This window comes from Falco punctatus (genome assembly GCF_963210335.1).
Source record: "Falco punctatus genome assembly, chromosome: 8".
Classification (NCBI taxonomy): Eukaryota; Metazoa; Chordata; class Aves; order Falconiformes; family Falconidae; genus Falco; species Falco punctatus.
In genome coordinates this window covers 25342651-25363362 of record NC_137588.1, presented here as the reverse complement: position 1 = coordinate 25363362, position 20712 = coordinate 25342651, and the positions used below count along the sequence as shown (strand labels likewise).

Here is a 20712-nt window from a genome sequence, read left to right as displayed (position 1 = left end):
TGAGGCTGCTGCAAAGGTAGTATGCAAGACCTTACAAAGACATTACAGCAGTGCAAGAGGATGAAACAAGGAAAACATGACAATTTAATAAATATAAGCTTTTATTACAATAGAAAATAGTAAAAGTCATGTTAAAATAGACTCTTGCTTTTGGACTGCTCGGAAAAGCCTACGCCTCACTTTTACCTGCCAGTGCCCATAAGGCTCCTGACCCGTAAGCAATGAGCAATACATTTCTGTGCTAAGAGCCTCACAGCTCCTCCCTCCCCCGTGACAGTGAAGGACTACAGCAGCAGACCAAGCCATGCCCCATCAGGCAGGCAGGTAAGGGCTCTCTGTGGGGTTATTACTACAATACACCTCATCCCCTTGTGCAATCAGGCTCCTGTTGGAAGCAGGCAGCTTTAGGGAAGCTGTGGACAAGAGGGAGGGGGAGGAAAAGAAAAAAAAAAATCAGCAGCAGATGATGGCAGCTGTCTTGAGACAGCTAGGAAGGCAGCAAATACACCCGCCAGAAAGACCACAACACCCGACTGTCTCTGGCCTGCTGTTTGCCTAGTAGCACTGCACGTCCCACTGAACATGGTCTCGCCTGGCTCCCCCTCCTTCTTCAATGATTCTTCATATGACCCTGAAGGAGACTAGCAGACACTGTCAAATTAAAACTCTGTGTAACTTATGCAGTATTACAGTGAACACCCTCCACCTCCTCCTTCCATGGCCAGCCCAGTGCAAGTGTCTGTGCAGCCTGGCTATATTGCGTGCTCCCCTCCTCCCCACCAAAAAGGGCCATGGGCAAGAGTTGAGTAGAAAGCAGAGGCCACAGGATGGGCAGGTGAGATGGGACTGTGAGACACTTATGCACCATTGCCAGCATAGCAGCACTCCTGACTCCAAGTGCTGCCTGCCTACAGCCAGCAAGTTCACTCCAGTCCCTCGTACACAGCCCTCCGCAGCTCAATCGAGAACATCTCCTCCCAGGGCCTGCGGATCCACTCCACCAGCTCTACCACGAGCTCAGGGCACTCTGTGCGGATGTGCCAAGTGCTCTCCAGCTTCAGCACCTGGGAGGGAGGAAAGAGAGGGAGGCAAATGAGCAGGGCCTGGCCTGAAAGGCACTGATCAGCCCCGAGTCGCTACTCCCCAGCACTGCCAGCTCCTCCCAATTCCTCAGTGACATCCACCTCCCTCTCTGCTGCCAGCCATGAGTGTCCCTGCATGACTTTTGTACAGCAGCAGTTTGCTGTGCTCCTTTGCCTCTGTGAAGCAGGGCCCTAGGTCAGGATGGGAGATGACGGCCCCAAGACACTCTTGGCAGGAACAGGATCTGAGCACAATCCAGCCCCCAGCATCCTGTGTGCCCCATGACCACCTCCTGGTTACCTCGTCATAAAGCATCAGCTTGATGTCACAGGGACAGAGGCGATATGTTATGACATTGCTAATACTGCTGATTGGCTGCTTCTCCTTCAACTGGATGTTGCTCCTAGGAGGTGTTTCTGCTTCATGGTCTTCATCCAAGGGGGGCTGCACCTGCCACTGGTGATTCTCCTCCAACAGAAACAGCATGCTTCGGGTGCTCAGCAGGGTCACAGGGAAAGCAGATGCCCCTAAAAGGATACAACGGAATAAGAGAGGCTTTGCTGAGAGCTTGAGTCACCACAGAACCAGCTTTCCATTCCTCACCTCCTTTCCAGCAACAGTAACTGGGTGAACAGCCTTAGGCAGCCTCCCGACTGAAGAAAGGGAACAGGGTAGCTAAATGTGGCTGGGCTAGACCAGCTGATCAAAGCTCACTGCAGGAGCACGCATATGAAAGACCACTGCCCGGCGAGCCTTGTCCAGCCTATGTCCCCATGTGAGGCAGGAAAAGACACTTGAGTCCTTTGACCTCTTAAACAACACTTTACTACCCCTTAGTTTAAAAGTCACTCAGCAGCTCCAGCTAAAAGGCCGCCTTTTTTGGCCTAGATCCATCTGGCTGCAGATATCTGATGGCTGGAACAGAGAGCACACACATAAAGTTTAATACAAAGCTGGGATGTGTCGTAAGTATGGCAGGAAACAAAGTAGTTTTGATAAACTGTAGGGAGCATAAACACCATCCAGCTGATTTCAGTGGATGCAAACAAAAAACGCTAGAACTTGGGAATAAGTCAGATGCACAGAAATAGGGAACCACTGGCTGAGGTCACAGGGGATCACAAGCTGCTACAGCAACATGTTGCTTTTCTTGTCACATTTCACTCTTGGGAATTAATAGGAATATCAGAAATGGGACATTTAATTAGTCCTGCCTACTTGGCAATGAGGCCTCAAGCTGGAACTGTGTCCAGTTTGGGCACTATACTCTAAAAAAGGAGAAAACTGTGGAGTAAGGAAAACGCACTGAAGTTCTCCCTCCCACAGGCTATTTGTTCAGCTTGAGGAGACCAATAAACACACGGATTCCTTCTGATTCTCATTCTCTCATACCTTCCCAACAGCCAACGGTGAACAAGAGTGCAAGAGCAGTAACAAATTGGTCAGATTAACAGCTAGGTTGCTTTTTTCAGTGTCCCAAGCTAAGATGACGCTGGAATTGTTCACTGAAGACTCAAATCCCAGGTTTGGCACGTTTGGCCCTCAGCAAGCCCTGGAACAGAACTTGATGGGCTCCAGCAGGCTGCTCCTGTCCTACTGTCTCGGATTCCGGACATCTGCTTCTGTTTTCCCAAACTGAGGAGCCTTTCAGCTTTTCACACAAACCAGCTGTATGACCCCTCAGCTTTCCCCTCAGCTCAGGGCAATGATCCAGCTCTTAGATAATCTCCAGCTTCTGAGAAACCACTCCGAGTTGTCACCAAACCTGGTGTGCAAGATCAACTGTTCCCTAGAACCTGGACTTCAGTGCAGAAAAAGGCTGGGAGACTCTTGATATACAGGAAGAAGCATGCAACTATCCTACACATCTCAACACCAAAAAAAAAAAAAAAAAAAAAAAAAGTCTCACCCATGCCCCTGCCCTATCTTGCTGCTGTACTAATGGTCCAGCTCTTTTCTTACAGACTGTACACTAAAAACACAAGCATGTAACCAGACAGCACAAGGCATGGGACACCTGGCCACTGAGATCTCCTGTACCTTGGATCAGGTAGGCCAGCAGGTAGAAGAAACAAGCGTCATCTGTAGCTGCAGAATCTGTGGTCTTGGAGTCCAGCAGAGGCCTGGAGGAGAGACAACAGCAGGACAATCAAGGAAACACTCGTTTCCAGTCTAGGTTTGGCATGAATTAGCTACTGTTCACTGTCCTCTTGGGGAAGGGACCCATCTCTTCCAGATGTTGCAAAATTCTCCTCTCTCCTGTTGCTATGCTTAACACCTTGTCAGCTAGGAACCAAATTCTTCCTGCAAGGGAGGAGGCTGCCCTGTGCCTCTTCCTCTTCCTCCATCCAACTATGTTCTGCTCCTCCAGGAGAGCCGGAGTTGCCCCACCTGGTTCAGTCCAGGACACCCCTCTGTCTGCTCATCCCCTGTGCAGCAGGCACCCGAGCCAGCTCCTTAAACCTGTAAGGTAGGCCTGGCTGCCACTCCAGCAGCACCTCCTCCTGCGCTGCCCTGTTCGAGCACCATGCTTCCCAGGCACTGCTGGACAAGCAGAGATCCCCTTCAACCCGAAACCCCAACCTCTCTCTCAGGGGATGTTCTTACCATAACCAATGTTGTGGATTCATTTCCACAGTGGGGATTTCCTTCACCTTACTCCTGTGCTTAGCTGGCAGCTCTTGCATGAGATCTAAAGAGGGGGAAAAGATAGCCATCTTTTACTGCAAGCCCAAGGGCAGTACCGTAACACCTCAGGATGGTTCTCTAGTCTACAGAGAGGCACTGGAAATTATGATGCCAGTGAGGTTGTCCCTCAGGTATTTTCTGAGCTGGCAAGAAGTGAATTTCCAACGTACATCCAACTACAGCTCTCCTGGTAGCTCTCCAAGAGCAAATCTTTCAAATCCTCTTCTCCGCCCACCCCCACTACAGCTCTACTCTTACATGTCAGGGTCTGCAGGAACTGGTCACAGCAGCTTTGGTTCCGGATCAGCAGACTGTAGGAGGCTTTTGGGTTCTCAAACTCCATTCGCAAGCTCTGGTGGCAGAGTCCCACTTCCAGATGGGAAATATCAGACAGGTAGTGAGAGTCATTCTTCTTCAGCCAGTCTGCAGGTTGTCCCCTAATCACAGAGCACAGCCCTCAGCTGCAGCAGGCTGCCCCAGCTCTCCCACATCAGATTGCAGCAGGGGGATTTGCCAGGAGAACCTTTGCACGTCACCGCACCTCCAGGCTAAAGCTAGCACAGGCTGGCTTTACCCAGCATGCGCAGCCTTGTTGCAGGGTCTCACTTGCCACCATTCTCCTCACCTGATAGCCCCAGTGACTTCCAGCACATAAATCTTGAGATCAGAAGCAACCAGGATTGAGAGGAACTCTCCTTGTCGGCCAAACTTCACCATGACCACCTAAAGCACAGAGAGCGTGGGTCATGGCCTGGCCTGCCCCTTGCCAGCCCACCCATGGAAAGGACTAACTCATACACACTTCGGCTCCCTTCACACCCCACAGTCTCTGGAATGCCACCCCAATGCAGAACTTGCAGGGTGGCAAGAAGGACAGCCAAGGAGCTGTAGGAGTGGTGCTACAGGAGCTCACCTTGAGGAAACACTGGAACTCTTCAGTGTTCTCCTCAAAAACCTCCATATCCAGATACAATTTCAGCCGATGATCCACAGAACGGAAGTCCCTTGTGTTCAGGATGATGTTTACAGCTGAAGAGAGCAAAGGGTAGGCTGGCACTCTGTCTGCTGACCAGGTGCTGCCCAAGCATGCAAACTGGCACCAGGGCAGCAGCAGCGGTGTCACCCCCTCTGCACACCTGCTTCCATCAAGTCTCTCCTCAAGACAAAGGGCCAAAGCCAGGGTGTTCCAGGCCACAGGTCTCCATGTGGAGACACAAGGAGACTCCAACACTTGCTTCTTCAGATACACAAAGCTTTGTTCTAACCCATCTTCAACCTAGGCTCAGCTGTTTAGTTACAGGAGGACACTGCTTTGCTGCCGGATTTGGCAGGAGGGCAATTCTTTATCACAAAGCCAGAAAGACATTTCTCATTTCAGCTGGTGTCAGCTCAGGTCAACTTTCTAAACTCTGACTTTGACTAAGGTCAAGGGGGACTGAGGAAGACACCAATAAAACTGCTTAAGAACATAATTAACTTTGTCATGCAATCATAGGACCAAAAAATAGCCGTGATACTGCCTGCTTGTATACTAGTAGTCTTGAAATGCTGGGGGAGATCTCTATAGAACAAGAAGCTGATGGGGTTGCAAATCAGGTGTAGACTGCAGTTGCAGCAGAGTCACTGGCTGAACCAGATAACCTCCAGAGCTCCTTTCCAACTTCAGTTATTTTGTAAATCACAAGCTGATGCCCAAGCAAAGGCAGCCTGCTACGTCAGAAATCCAGGGCCCTTCACAAAAAGCATTTGTGGACCTTCTAGTAACTGGTATCTTGCATGATAGCCCTCACACAGACAGCACACATTCTCTTCTTTTGGACAGGCTTTGCCACTGAAACTCACAAAGACCACTGAGGAAAGCACAAGTAACTGTAGAGCCACTAATCACAGCCTTCTACAAACACACCAGCCTCACACTGCACTTAAGACAGAGAACAAATACAGAGAAATTGTGCATAGTATTCTCCAAAGGTAGTGCTCCAGCTGGCAGCTCACTGGTGCCACAGGAACCCAGTGTGTCTGTAACTGAGCAGTGCAGCTCAGGGAACAAGACCCTATTACTCATAGTCTGAGCAATACTAAGGATGAAGAGCTGCTCAGCTTTTCCTACCTTCAGGCATGAGAACTGAAGAGAGAGGGGAAAGAAACACCCTGCTCACAAGAACCATGGTTACTGCTGCTCGTGCTTGAGGATCCCCCCCTCCCTTCCCCATTAAACCGGAGGCAGGGCACCCTGCAAGCACCAGTGATAAAACCCAACACCAAGATGTGCACACCCCTAAACCCTGCACAGCCCCTGCATACTCACAGGGACTGAGATTCCACATTTCCTCAGACTCAGAGTTCAAAGAGAGCTGGGAAGGAGTGGGCCCACGAGAAACACTGTAATGGTAGCTCCCCATCAAGCTGCCCCCGTTGGTGTCTGTGTGGCTGAGGGACAAATGCTGGCTCTTCATGCCCAGCTCCTTCTTCCTGCAGCCCCCATCTGAACTGCGGGAGCTGGAACGGAGAGCGCTGTTGTGCTCGCCACTCAGCTCCAGGATCCTGGTGCTGTTGCTAGTATCCATCTCCGAGCTGTCCTCCCCGCCGATGTAGAACTTCCCACTCTCGCTGGCCAGAGCAGGTGCTTCCTCTGGGCCCTCCTGCTGGCTGCCTCCCTCCAGGACAGAGTCTGACAGGTCCTCACTTGTGCTATCGAGGCCAGGGGGAAAAGGTGTGCTGGAGCATACCTCTGAAGGCAGGATGACCACATGGTCACTGGAACAACTGGGACAGGCTATGGTCTCATCCACTGCTGCAGCATCTGCAGAAGATTGCATCAAGGATAAAGAAAAACCAGAACAGCTCTCCCCCAACAAGATTTTGCTTTTTTGCTTTTTTTCTGGGTTTTTTTTTTTTGTTTTGTTTTTAACTGTGCAAACCACAAACCAGCCCTTTCAAAGCAGACAATAGTTACAGTCCAACTTGAGCAGCTTGTTGGGCAACTCTGTTTGGAATCATATCCTACATACCTCCTCGCACAAATCAATGAGAAATTCTGCATCAGTGCCAACATCCACCTGAAACAGCTCTGCTCAGACTTACAGTGACTGGTGTAGCTACAAATGAAACCACAATCAGGGTTTCGGCTCCTGACTTTCATCCACTTCATGCCCACAACTGCTCATGTAGCCTGTGAAGCCCAAGCTCACGACCAGTCAATCCAGCCTTCCTTAGCCACCTCTATCCCCAGCTTGGTTTATTCTCCAGGCAGCCAAACCACAAGCACGCCATGTCCCTTCTCCAGATGTCCTCAACCCTCCTGACCCCAGCTCCTGAGGCTCCCTTCACCCACACCACAGCAGACTCCCAGATGTATCTTGGGACTTCCACTACCCTGGTAGGGGGGAAAGTGTCCCAGCGTGAAGGACAGTGCTGCAGCCCGGACAGCACCTTTTCCCTCAGTGAGGTACTTCAATCCCAGGACACTTCATCTAACAAGCAGTATTGTCTGAGCTAGGGCTGACACTCCCCACTTCAAACACAAACTGAGCTTTGAAAAACTCAGCAGTCAGAAGGTGCCTATTCAGTACTAGCCGTGTCTCAGCCAAAATACCACATCTAGTTTCAGACACCCAAAGAAAAATGTGGACAAATGGGAAAGAGTACAAAGGAGACCAGCAAGAATAACTGCATTGTATGAGATAAGACTGACAAGCAAATTATCTAGGGAGTTGAGCTTATTCATTGTAGAGGACTGTCGTGGTTCAACCTCAGCCAGTAACTAAGTACCACACAGCCCTTGCTCACTCTGCACCCCACCCTCCAGGATGGGAGGAGAATCAGAAAAAGGTAAAACCCATGGGTTGAGATTAAGAACCGTTTAATAACTGAAGTAAAAATAATAAGAACAATAATTGAAATGAAGAGAGGAGGGGGAGAGAGGAATAAAATCTAAGGGAAAAGAGGAAAAAACTCCCAAAACACCAAGTGATGCACAACACAATTGCTCACCAGCTGCTGACTGATGCCCAGCCACTCCCCGAGCAGTGATCTGCAGCTCCCGACCAACTCCCCCTGGTTCCCCCTGGTTTATCTACTGTGCACGACATTCTATGGAATGGAATATCCCTTTGGCTGGTTCGGGTCAGCTGTCCCCGCTCTGCTCCCTCCCAGCTCCTTGTGCACCCGCTCACTGGCAGAGCACGGGAAACTTGAAAAGTCCTTGATTTAGAGTAAGCAGTACTTAGCAACAACTAAAACATCAGTGTGTTATCACCATTATTCTTACACCAAACCCAAAACACAGCATTGTACCAGCTACTGAGAAGAAAATTAACTCTATCCCAGCTGAAATCAGGACAAGGAGACAAGGACAGAAGACAGGAATAATTGTGGGGGAGAACAATGGCCCTCAAGTACAAAGAAAGGAATAAATAATTTCTCATAAGGGAAGCAAGATCACAGCCAGGGAGACTGAGGTTAGGGTTCTGGTTGTTTTTCTGATGTCTAATAGCCAAAGATTTACCTGAAATACTGAACCAGATCATCCAGAAGCTTCTGTTAGCAAAAGCCCTTTAGAACAAATTAGTCTCTGTGGCAGAACTGACCGTGGTTTCAACAGGATGAGAGACTATATGACCTTTAAGGCCTTTGCAGACTTCAGATTTCTGTGGACCACCTGCAGTTTCCAGCACCCCTATGTTCTCCCAGACTCCAGGCCACCCACAACAGGGGTGGTTTGCTTAACCTTAAAACAGTGGCTTATTCCTGCTAGTGAACAAGGCAGGGTCCTTCCAGTCCAAGTGGCCCAAGTGAGAGTATATCCCCACAATCGGTTTTAATTCCAGTACAGCCAAGACATTATCCTTTCCTGTACATTCCATGCTCTGCATCACAGCTGCCATTCTGGCAGTCTGCCTGGGCATTAGCAAGCATCATTTTCCTGGACACTACATCCTACCTTGATTTGAGGGAACTAGGGTCTCCAGGATTGTGGTGTCTCCAGCCTCTGAAGGATAAGGACCTTGATGCCAGAGAGTCAGGGACCATGAAAACTCCTGCTTGCATTTCAGGCACTGGAGCTTTGTGGATCCCTTCTCCTGGTCCTGGTTTCGCCGATTCTCCTCAACAGCTGGGGACAACACTTCAAGGACACACTAAAAGTAGAACACAGGGAAAGGGTGCTAGCAGGCAACTATAACTATCCTAATAAAAGTAAGCCTCTGACACCAGCAAGTCTCCTCACATGCCTCATTACAGCGTTTCAGAGTGCAAGGGGTGCAGGGCTGTTTCCCAGCTAACAGTACAACAGCCGGTCTGTGCAGGACTCCCCAGGGGCACGGAGCTTCACTGCAGAAGACCAAAAGAACATGTTTTTGCAGGTCTGTGCCTTGTACCTACATATTGACAGGCCCTCCATAGAACTCAGGTCTCAAAGGTTCCATCTATTTGTGCCTTCTCTGTAACAACTTGTTTAAATGTACTTAAACAACAGTACCTCAAGAAAAATACTTGGATTTGAAACCAGAGTCCCTACAGCAGCTGTGCAGACCAGAGCTGCTGCAGCACTGACACTCTCATTGTCCAGAAGACTAAGTACAGGCTAGCGTATCAGTCAGCACCCAGGAAACATTATGTTGCACACGTACAACAAGTAAGGATCACTAACTTGACTACCAACTTACTTCCCCAAGAGGGAGAAAACTGCAAGGTTTTCTCCTTGAGAGCACCCTTTATGCTCCAGGAGCTCCACTGCCCACGGCCATGCTCGCAGGGCCCTGCACAGGTCATTTGTGCAGCAGCAGAAATCCTAGGCTTACAAGCAAAGTGCTGCCTGCTACAGGGCAGCAGATGTGCATATGCTCTGAGAACACTGACCCTGTGCTGGCTGGAATTACTCAGTGTCTTCCAGTGATACTGCTCCCTCCTCCCCAGGCCTTCCCTTCTAGCCTCCCCTACCTGCAGACACTGCTCCGGGCAGTTGTCGAGCACCACATACTTGCGCTTCTGACGGTCCTTGCGAATGTAGCTGAAGTGCAATGTCAGGACAGGGAAAACTCGCTCCAGGTCCTGCATGAGACAGAAAACACCAGTTCTAGAAAGAGGGTGCAGCATCCTGTATACAGGCTACGTATGCTTGCAACTGGCTGAAATGTGGCCATACAAGCACTTAATTTAGTAAGCCACAAGTAGCCCTCATGAGTAGCTGATGGCATTTGGGAGCCTGGTAAAATGGACATAAAATTGATAAATAAATAAAAGTAAAGCTCATGAGTGCTGAGGAAAACAGTAAGTTTCAGGGCCCAGAACAAAGCATTTCAAACAGAACACATTTTCACAAAGGTATTTCAGAAGAATGTCAAGCCACAGACTTTCAAGAGGTACAAGGGCAGGAAGAAAAAAATTAATTTAAGCTTTTGGGCAAAACAGTATTACAGAAGCCTGTGAACATGTCCATGCACACAGTGAATGTTAAAATCCTACCACAAGCAAAAAAAGATTTCCACATTCCCTTTCTGAAGAACCACAAAAGCTAAATAGGGCTGGTAGGACTAAAGTGTGCACCTAGAGCAGACAGAAAACCACCCACTGAGCTACCAGTAGCTTTCTAAACATCACACTAGGCTTAGTGCTGTATTGTCTAAGAAAAAGTGCAAGCCACAAACAGTCCTCCAAGGCAAGGGCAATATCCCAGTGAGGAACAGATGGGAAGGAGGTCTCCATTTCATTTAGGCTCCTCTTGAGAAGTCTCTCATTCCTGCACACTGGAACAAGTTCAGCCATTGTCTTCTTAATGCCAGCTCTGGAACAGAATTGGTGCTGGCTTCTGCTGAATTATCACATTAGTGTCTAAGCAGCACAGATGCTGTTAGATACACATGCATTGGGTGGAAGAGGTGCTCAGTCTATCAGGCTTTGCTGGAGCCAGGAGAAGACCTGCAGGGTACTCTGACAGAAGCCCAAATCCAGAATCCTGGCCCACATAGGGAATAAGATGCCAAAGGCTCATACAGAGGCATAACTCACCATTCTCTTCCAGTTCATCTCAGAGGTCTCAATCTTCTGCAGACATTTCAGTTCCAGCTTGTGAAGGACTCTGCCAGCCTTCAGTTCCACCTCAATCACATGCTTAGCTGTGACTCGTAGGAAGATCCAGTCTGGCTCTGGGTCCCCTTCACCTTCTATTTGGCTCACCAACACTGGCTGGCAAAGGTCCACTGCCGAACAAGACACAGTACAGGGTCAACACACACAGGATGCCTTCAGGCCTGCTTGGTCCATCCTTAGAATTTCCACAATACTAGGCACCACGTAAAAATTCAGGGATATCACATTCGATCCATCTATTTTATCATCACCCAAACCCTCAAAAACAGCAGTGAAAGGACCCGTTTACCTTCTGGCTTCTCCTCTTCTTCCTCCCCCAACATTAGCTCATCTGCCTCCTCTTCTACTCTCTGTTCTCCTTCCACAGGCTCATCAACCTGTACTTCAGGCTCTTCCTCCTTCTCAGCATCATCCAAAGGAGCAGAGGATTCTTTCTGGGATACCTGGGGTTTTCCTTGCTCTGCGTCAGAGCTCTCACTCTGCAAGTCCATTGCAGCAGGTCTGCCTGCGATGTCATTCGCAGAACGGCTACGGCAGATGACAGGTACTTGGTGGTCTTGCTCCTCCAGTTGTCTCTTGTACTGCAGCCAGTCAACACCAAAGCGATCTCTGAAGCTGTCCAAGCGCTTCATCTCCTTCTGATGCTGTAGGACCAGGCCTGCAGAGACAAAACTTGGGAAGCATGAGAATAGCCACCACGCCAAAGCGCTCCTCCTCTGAGTGCAGGCAGTTCAGCTGCTGTGTTACTGAGGAAGAAGACAAGCCTCACCGGCAGAGAGAGGTAAAGCCTGGGACTCATGTTCTGTGTCACTGGGCTCCGAAATGCTCGCTCTGCGGACTTTGACTTTTCCCTGCAACAGAGTAAGAACAGTTGGGAGGCACCAGAACTACCAAAAAAGCATCTGATTAGGGGCTCTGCCAAGCTGAAGTGTCTGAAGTATGAAGCTTAAAACAGTGCCAAGCTGTTACAGTTGCAGGAGCACACCACAAAACATTTGTCACAGCATATCAAGGCTGATTGTTAAGCCCAGCCCCTTCCTAATACACAGGAGCATAGAGGCTCACTACCACACAGTCAGTACGAAACCACAGCCCACTGCATGAGGCTTTCATGTCGAGGCAGCCCCTTCACCCAGCATACTGGCTACATGGTTAGGAAGCTATCTCAGTCCCATACCTTGCTTTTCTTCCGAGGGAGCCTGACAGCCACATTCTCTGCTGGAGACTGACTGTCACTGAAGTCTGCGGCACAAGAGCTGTCCAGAGCACTTCGATCCAGTGTGGTCTTCTCTGAGGTAGAAGTGTGGATGGACTGCGACACACTTTGCACAAGCCTTGGAAGGTACTAAAGCCAAAAGAAGAGAATGCTGCCTTCTGAGTGCAAAGGGGAGACAAGGTAACCAAGCCACAGCTCAGGCTGACAACTTCCCTGTCCCTTACCCCAAACTTTCACCAACTTAGTCAAAGTGGTGACAACAGATCTTGACTGGTTGGACTGGATTGTTTATCACAACCACTCCAATTTAAATCAATCTCTGCCTTTCTTAAAAATAGCAGATGGGAAACTGATAACTGTTTGTTTTGTTGACATGTAATTCAAGTGTCAAGTACCAGACAGTACTGAAAGAGGAAACAGGCAAGGCTCCAAGTTCTGCAAGGCTGCATGGGACAGAATAAGTAACACTGGCCGGTCCCAACAATTATTAGGAATCAGCATGGACTGAGCCAAAATGAACTGCGTCAAAGAGTCAAGGCAGCCCATACAGACTTAATGGGACACATGACAATGCAAAAACCTGCCAGTTTCCATTCCCAAAGCCAGTAAGATCAGTTTACAGCACTTGTACTTACCATTAGGTCTGAGGAAGAGAGTGGCTCCCCATCCAAGAGGAACTGTAATTAGAGACCATTTCCAGTCAGACTCTATTTGGCACATACTCAGGACAACATCTGCTGACTCCTATTGCCTTTCAGGCCACCCTAGGATTGGGATCCCCGGCACAAAACTGCAAAGACTACCAGAAAGAACCCTGTTCCTGTCTATCCATCACTCCTTTAGTTGTAGCTACCTGACCTAATAGTGTATAAGGCCAGAAAGGACTGTTGTGGTTTTCCTGTTTACAAACTTTACAACTCCCAGAAACCTATCCAAGACAGTTCACGGAAGAGACACAATAGATTATTCTGCAACAACTCATGAATTGTTTTGAGTGGTACTCACTTTCACCTCAAAGCTTGCACTCTGTTTCCAACCCTAGTCCACCTAGCTTCCAGTAACTTGAGCTCAGTGAAAGCTCGGTCCAAGACGCAGTTTGAAAACAATCAACCCAGCCATTTGCAACTAATATGAAGGCCAGACCAGCTTTGGAACACCTCTGACCCTTAGCAAGCAAGTTTACTTCACTAAGTTGTCAGAACACTGTCTTCACTGGCTTCTTTATTTAAAATCATATTACCAAGAACTGACCTAAGCACTAGAGTGCAAGGGAAACAGTGATGACAGCTAGCTGAGAGCAGAGTGATGGGGAGAAAGAAAGGTGGCCACAGCTGCCAAAGCAGTATGTAATTAGGCAAAGTGGCCAAGATGGTAAGTTCCTTCTTTGTAAAGTCCAGGCACATAGTCACTATCTAGCAGGAACAGAATAAAGTTTTGGTACCATCAGTGAGCAAAACTAATAAAGTAAACAGTGAAGATGTATTAAGATCCAAGGTCTTGCAAACCTGAGATCAGTATTCAAACTCTGTCTGCCCTGGTAAGCACACCACATAAAAGTTTAAGGATAAACTACTCTACCTGAAAAAAACTCACCAATGCACAAAACAATCACCACTGTTACATCATTGGAATAAATTTTCAGGTTTAAGGAATTCTTCCCCTTCAATTGTCCCTGAATGTCAGAACATCCTATGCCAGGGGTCCTCAAACTACAGCCCGCAGGCCGGATACGGCCCCCCAGGGTCCTCAATCCGGCCCCCGGTATTTACAGAACCACCCCACCGGGGGTTGTGGGGGGGAACCGAGCAGCCGCAGATGACTGCCTGCCACTTCATCCGTGCGCCGGCCCCCTGTTTAAAAAGTTTGCAGACCCCTGGCCTATGCCTTCAAAAGCAGGAGCAAAAGGCACGTGGCCAGTACTCACATTGGAGGAGGCTGCCCTGGGAGACAGATGTACAAGGGTGGCAGATCGGTGGTTTTGATGGAACCATAATGGGTTTCCCTCTAAATGCAGCTGGGTGGAGGAAGTAGAGAAATTGTTATTAGAAGCAATATTCTACACCCTGACCTAACCTGTCTGCAGGCTCCAGGCTTTCTCTCTGCCTCCAGAAACACCCTTGCAGTGGAATGGTGATCAAGCCAGGACAAGACTAAGCTTTTACAATGCCTTCTGAAATTTGTTCTGTAAATAGAGAAGGAAATTAAAGTATTTCCTACTCATGCCCCTAAATCATTAGGAGCTTTTTCAGTATAGACTCTGAGAAGCGTTGAGAGAACAGTCCTTTGCAGGCTATCTTCCTTCACAAGCACTATAGTGACTGCAGTTAGCCTCCTTCAGACTTCTCTGAACACATGAATCCACAGCAGGATTAAGGGAAGATCTTTGCTGAACTTGACAGTGTTAAAATCAGAAAAGGGAAGCAAGCAGGTGGGGATGAAATATGGAAAAAGGTTAGCTTGAGCAGGGGTCACCAAAAATGAAGGATACACTATAGGATACAGGGTCCTGGTTCCATGGAGGTGCTGAAATGAAGGTGTCTCTCCAAGGCTCCCCTGTCAGCTTCCCACATTAAAATTAAATGCTCAGGAGTTGAATTGATCTTTCAAAACTCTCTTCTTATCACGGTCTCCACCTTGCACCCCCTGACCATGATACCTCTAATCTCCCAACCCATCAGGCTTTGTGCTTACCTTTTTTAGATAGTGCAGAGTGGACAGTGGTGCCAACTGGGCATGTTCTAGCAGCAGGTTATAGGCTACATCCAGGTGCTGCAGACTCACTAGCTGTTCAACCCCTGCAATCAAAGCAAGCAGCCATCAGCATGCTAGAAGATATTACTTAGGAAACTCCCACCTATCCCTCTCCCCCAAAATTGAACCCTAGTAAAAATAGCTGTGCTCAAGATTTCAAGTTCTGTTCCTCCTTGAGGAAGAGAGGAAGGCCTCAAACTCAGAAACATTCCTGCCTTGTGGGCTCACCATTAATGCTGTCAAGCTCATTGTTGCGCAGGATCAGAGTCACCAGCTTGGATCGGCTGAAGATGCTAAGGTTTGGCACCTTGGACAGGAAGTTATAAGCCAGATTGAGGTACTCCAGTTCCGTAAGGGTCTGTTCAGAGACAAGAGCAGCACCGGATCAATTGGGACTTCAGCACAAAGCCTGATCCTGAACTCAAGACAGGGCACTAGCCCCTAGCATTTTTTCCATCCCACCAAGGTCAACCAGCAAATGAATTTCTTAAGACTATTTCGGCAGCAAGACTTTAATGTTCACATTTGGAGTGGTTTGTCTAGGGGCGCTCAGCATGATCTAACTGCTTTACAGAATTTGCTAGGAGCAGTTTTCTCCTTCCTTGTCAACTACTATGGAGCACAGGAAGGGACTGGACCCCCTGCCTCAGCAAAACAACTGAACTACCAAAAGAAGCCCTTTCTTACCTTTGCAAAGATGATGGTGAATGATACATTGTGAGCCCCACCAACTCCATGAAAAGCTGCTTCATTGCTTCTCTTAAAAGAAGCAGATCTAGCCCAGCAGAGCATGGATTTGTCATTCCCCAGAGACGCATGTGCCACTGTGATGGACTATCACCTTTCTAAAGTAACTGACAGGAGATTTCTGAGAGAGAGAAGGAAATGCTACTGGCAGTCTGAACAAAGCAAACAGCAAGTTGCTACAGCCCCATGCCTGGCTACATAATTCCCACCTGCTGCACAAACCATAGCGAAGTCCTGGCTGCAATGGAGTGCACACTGCATGTGCAACTGTACATAGTGTACACTGCATGTATCACTGCATTTATCACTCGGCCACACTGGACTGCCACAGTGATACACACAGCTAACTTTCTTGTCTTAGAGCAGATGAGGAACACTACCTTCTCTGCCTCCGGCACAGGGGCTGCACATACAGGACAACAGTTTCAAGGCTGCAAGCACTAGCTCTAAACCACATGCCTGCTGGCCATGTCTCCAGTTTCTTTTGTCATACTTCACCTAGCAGCCAATGATTACAGCACTTGAGCAGTGTCTTCTCCACATGAAGAAACTCTGGTGCTCAACCCAAGATACTCACTGTTAAATAGTTCTCACAATCCTGGATCTTGTTGTGACTCAAATCCAAGACCCTCAGAGCATTCAGTAATTGCTGAAGGACAAAAAGATACTGGATCAGATCCTACAAATGTCTCCATTGCAGCATGAAAACCCTGTCCTGCTGGGAGAGGCCAGCAAAATTAACACTGCCCACTCCCTCCCACCCAGATATAGCAGCGTCATTAAAGGAGTGCCCAGTTCTTGGCGTGATCATATCCTTTCTTCCCCTCAGACACACAGGAAGGATGCCCCACTCACCAGTGAGTCATCAAGGGCAGTGATCGAGTTATAGCTGAAGTTCACAGTCTGCAATTCCAACCATGGGAGAGCACAGCTCAGATCTCCACCACATGCTGAAATGATTTCCTAGGAAGAAGTGAGGACCCATTCCTTGGTGAGTACTAGCTATTACAGGAACAGCAGATGAACACAGGAGAACAGCTAGTCTAGAACAAGGCTGGCATATTGTGCTTTAAAGACCCTGCCTTGCCTAGAGTGGCAATGACTTTCATGTCGCTAATTCAAGCATTTGGAGGTGGTGGGAATTCCAAGGCTAGATATTTAGAAAGAAGGGAAGATGCTTTTGTTTCCTACACTCAAATGGCAACAGTTAACACGTTACAATTTGCAGGCTCTGAACACTGAGTGCAAAGATTCATGCTAAAAAAACAGATTTTTCAGACCTCCAGCAAAGCAGAAGAAAAATACGCACGCTCTGGCCAAACAACTTGTGCTCTGGCAGACAAAAGCAGCCGTCAAAGCATTTCCTACCAGCAGCCCCAGTTCCCCAGCAAGCAGCTGCTTCTCTGCCACAGACAGAAGCCCAGAACCCCACGGTTAGCATAGCCCACGCTACCCAGTTCTCCACAGCTGCAGCTTGCCTTCATGGCTCAGAAACCTGCTGGGCACCAGCACAGATAAGACACTGGGGCACAGCATTCCATCTGACAATCAGCTCTAATTTGAGCCTGCTGAGGTACAATGAAATAAACCTCAATCAGCTGCAAGCCTTTGAGCATGGAAACAGCTAGACACACAGAACAGTCAGGTCTAGCTGATACGAATATTGGTCAGTCAGAAATTCTCAAGGAGCTAAAGAGGAGACTACACAGCACATGTGTATCCAACCAGGAAATACCTCAACACTGTTTGAGTCTGGAGTAGGACCCCAGAACAGAGATGGGAGAAAAAGCTATATACAACATGGATCAATAAGATGGTTAACACCGATTCCTGCATCTTCCCTGTGTGAAGGTCTGTAGCATCAAGACAGCCTTTCTCCTGCAATTTTCCCCACAAACTGTGTAAAGGCACTTACCTCCAGTGTACTGATACATTTGCAACAGGTTAGAGATTCCAGCTGAGAGTAGACAAATCGCAGTCCCCGGAGGCAGTGTGGAGGGACAGACCTCAACTGCAGCAGTGATGAGAAAGTAAGGACAACGTACATCAAAATACCACAGTGCAAGAACAGCTGCCATCCCAGGCCCATCTCTGCAAGGGATCTCCCATTTCCCTGCTGAAGCCCCCCTCTCTAACACTCCAGCCTTTGGTCATATCCAAGCTTCACCCCAAGCAAATGCTGCAGGACTTCAGCACAGCCTTCTAGGGAAGCCACAAAAGCCTACCCAGTTTTTAGGAGTAGAGGCATTCCGCAACCACAAAACTAAGTCCAGAAAAGCCAAACAGCAAAGCTCAAAGCCAGTTCTGCCTCCTGTACTTACTTCCAGATGCCGGAGGGACTTGAAAGGGAAGATCTTCACAGAAGATTGCAAAACACAGTTTGGAACATGAACAAGCTAGAGAAATCAGAAAAGAAGTCTCATGTCAAGCTCAACTTGTGCTGCAATACCCCCCTCCCAATGCACTGACTGCAGCACCTTGAACAGGCTCCCCCTCCAGCTTGAGTGTTCACTAACAAGCTCTCCCCTGATGCTGGTATCAGCACTGTCTCCTGGCCCCATAGGTCAGTAGAGGTCAAAGAGAAAAGCATGTTAGCTAGCAAAAGACCATGGTCTACCAGACCATGGAGCTCCTTTTCTTCTTCCCTGCCTACATGCCTTCACCACTTCCAGAACCACAGGGAGGTCCGACAGCTGGATTCTTCATCAGCCACCACTAACCAATCTACTAACTAAAGACAAATCTAACTGCTGGAGCTATGCTTAATCAAGCAACTGAGCACACTGGTGGGAGGTGTGCATGTGCATTTCACTAGAACAGGCCAAATAAGGCAAATCACAAGCAGATACAATTGAAAACAGAAATGCTCTCCAAGACACTGTTAGCATTAGATTGAGGTACCTGCAAACCTCTTTGTATTTTGTAGTGCAGGCACAGGCTCTTTCACCACAGGTTAGTTAGGCTGCGTTGACATACCACATGGCAGCTTATTAAATACAGCTCTTTATGCTTTCTACAGACAGTGCACAAACAATATTTCAGACAAAGTGAGTAATGAAGTAGTTAATGTTTGCACTGCAGACAGCAGAGTACAACTGGAGAGACTATCTCTGCCAGCTACATCCACGTTCACGCAGAAGTGACTCATCAGGTGCAGAACAGACATCCCAGGGCTTTGTCACCACTACTGCTCCCACAGTTACCGTGCTGGCAGTGATGAATCACTGCCCACTGCCTGCCAGCACTAATGCGGCATGTTGAACAGGACCATTTGTAGAGGAAACTTGCACTGGGAAGCTCTGATGACCAGTTTTAGCAAAGGTTACCTCAGATTCCATCCTTGCTGTGTGTCTTGACCATCTCCTCTCCCTCCATTGTCTAAAGAATCTGATCAGCCTGATAAACATTATTAGTTTCTCCAAGCAAATCAGTTACCGCACCACAATGGGTAGCTTCCCCTTCTTTACAGGCTTGTTACAGAAAGAGACCATAACACTAGCACTCACCACAACATCCTTCTGACTGCAGCATCCGTCTGCATTCTCTGCCCCCCCCGCCCCCCTCCTGCCAGGGGACCCGTGTTTCTCCCAAGGGCTCTGGGATCCAATCTCCAGCCTTAGCACGCTGCTACAAAACTCTCCCAACAACATTCAGATACTTTGTCCAATCCATCTCATACAGAAAACACTTTTAGAGATGTTGCAGGCCATAGTGCTCAGCCACAACACTCCCGGAGCAGCACTGTGGAACCTAAGAACAGTTGCTAATTCCCCTTCCCCTTTCAGGCCCATTTCACCTCTGCTACACTCCCAACAGTGCCCCAGTACCATGTATAATCGTGTGCAGTCTCATAACACATGCCACCTTTCAAAAAAGCCCTCTGAAGAATCCCTAGCTCTGTACTTTTACCTTTATTACAGCCTTCTTAAAATGAACGAGGACACGTTACTAGCAATAAACCATGCTGTGAAATGGATCGACCAGAACCACTTCCCAGGCAGGAGCACATAAAACTCAGAAATAAGAAGCAGAAAGTCTCAGAGTAGTGCGTGTACATACCCCAGCTCTGCTCCCTCATGTGGATCAGTCCTCACTCAAGGAGCACTCAGCTGTGCTCAGCTGCCAGATACTACCTGAATTGCGCAAGCATTTCAGGAAATAATCATTTTCCCAACAGTGTTAACACCTTACCCAGGTCAGAACATAATTAACTCCTGCTGCCTGTTTTTAACTCTGAAAAACTTTCTGCTGAGTTGCACGGCTGGTCCTAAACAAAGTAGCTACACACTATCAGCTGAACTATGACTCCATGCAACAGCCCTGCGAGAGCTATCCGACCCATGCAGCACGCGCATAAGACGGGTTCAACAGGCACCAAAGGAGGCCATCCTGGAGCCAGCAGCTGTGCCTGCCACCTCCACTGGCCGGCCTTGCAGTACCCCTGGCTCCTCACATCCCCGGCCACGGTGGGTACGGACCTTCAGGGAGTGAGTCTTCTGCAAGACGTCGAAGAGGAACTGCGCCTGGAGGATGGAGGCGGTCTCGGCGGGGTGCGAGGGCAGGGCCACGAAGCCCCGGTTCTGATTGCGGGAACCCAGGTGCTGCTCGAAGACCTGCGTGAGGTGCTGCAGGGTGGGGGTGAGCAGCGTCAGCGTGCTGGAGCCGTCCAGGACGAGGTCCCCTGCAGCGATGGGGAAGGACGCGCCGGGCCGTGAGCGCTGCTGCCCCGCACCGGAGCCTTCGCTCCGGCCCGGCCCGGCTCAGCCCAGCCGGGCCCGCCACTCACCCGCGTCTTGCAGCAGCCGCGCCAGGCCGCGCACCAACGTCTCCGCCGCCGCCATCTGCAGGGGGGAGGCCGAGGTGACCGCGGCCCGGCCCGGCCCAGCTCCTCCCGCGCCGCCGCCGGCCCCTGGCACTTCCGCGTTACCACAGAGACGCGCCCTTCCGCCGCACCAGCGAGGCGACCGCCGCGGCTAGAGCGCCGCCGCTCACATCCGGTTGCCATGGAGCCCGCCCCAGCGTCCCCCTCCCGCCCGGCGGGGCCCGCGCCCCCCGGCCCCCGCCCCACTGCCGCCGCCCCGCGCCGCCGGGGGAGCGCCCCGCGCCGCCGCCCCGCAGCCCCTCCGGTAAGCGGGGGC

General features: G+C 49.4%; 1 protein-coding gene across 4 annotated transcripts; it reads right to left on the bottom strand.

The window, feature by feature from the left end:
* Window positions 1-83: 83 nt before the first annotated feature.
* Window positions 84-20683, bottom strand: STK11IP (serine/threonine kinase 11 interacting protein). 4 transcript variants are annotated; one of them, XM_080399140.1, is made up of 24 exons: window positions 20361-20683; window positions 20053-20199; window positions 17896-17970; window positions 17490-17585; window positions 16430-16537; window positions 16152-16223; window positions 15056-15185; window positions 14768-14871; window positions 14001-14090; window positions 12712-12753; window positions 12038-12205; window positions 11630-11711; window positions 11150-11518; window positions 10780-10970; window positions 9712-9822; window positions 8714-8909; window positions 6080-6574; window positions 4685-4800; window positions 4397-4494; window positions 4030-4208; window positions 3691-3775; window positions 3124-3206; window positions 1384-1610; window positions 84-1064 (listed from the first exon to the last, which is right to left on the bottom strand). In XM_080399140.1, exons 1-24 carry the CDS (start codon window positions 20577-20579, stop codon window positions 924-926), a joined length of 3624 nt encoding a protein of 1207 aa, XP_080255266.1. In that variant the 5' UTR covers window positions 20580-20683; the 3' UTR covers window positions 84-923. The 4 variants fall into 4 exon arrangements, with proteins under 4 accessions (XP_080255266.1, XP_080255267.1, XP_080255269.1 ...); XM_080399141.1 differs by having other exon boundaries at window positions 20053-20255; window positions 20361-20515; XM_080399143.1 differs by lacking the exons at window positions 16430-16537; window positions 17490-17585; window positions 17896-17970; window positions 20053-20199; window positions 20361-20683 and adding an exon at window positions 15515-15695.
* Between the last annotated feature and the right edge of the window lie 29 nt (window positions 20684-20712).

Coding starts and splice junctions, on each gene's coding strand:
- STK11IP (XM_080399140.1), bottom strand. CDS start 20,579: ATGGCAACCGGATGTGAGCGGCGGCGCTCTAGCCGCGGCGGTCGCCTC. Junction 11,712..12,037: donor TCCCTCGGAAGAAAAGCAAG/GTATGGGACTGA, acceptor ACTCTGTTGCAG/GGAAAAGTCAAAGTCCGCAG. Junction 4,209..4,396: donor GAAGTCACTGGGGCTATCAG/GTGAGGAGAATG, acceptor CTCTGTGATTAG/GGGACAACCTGCAGACTGGC.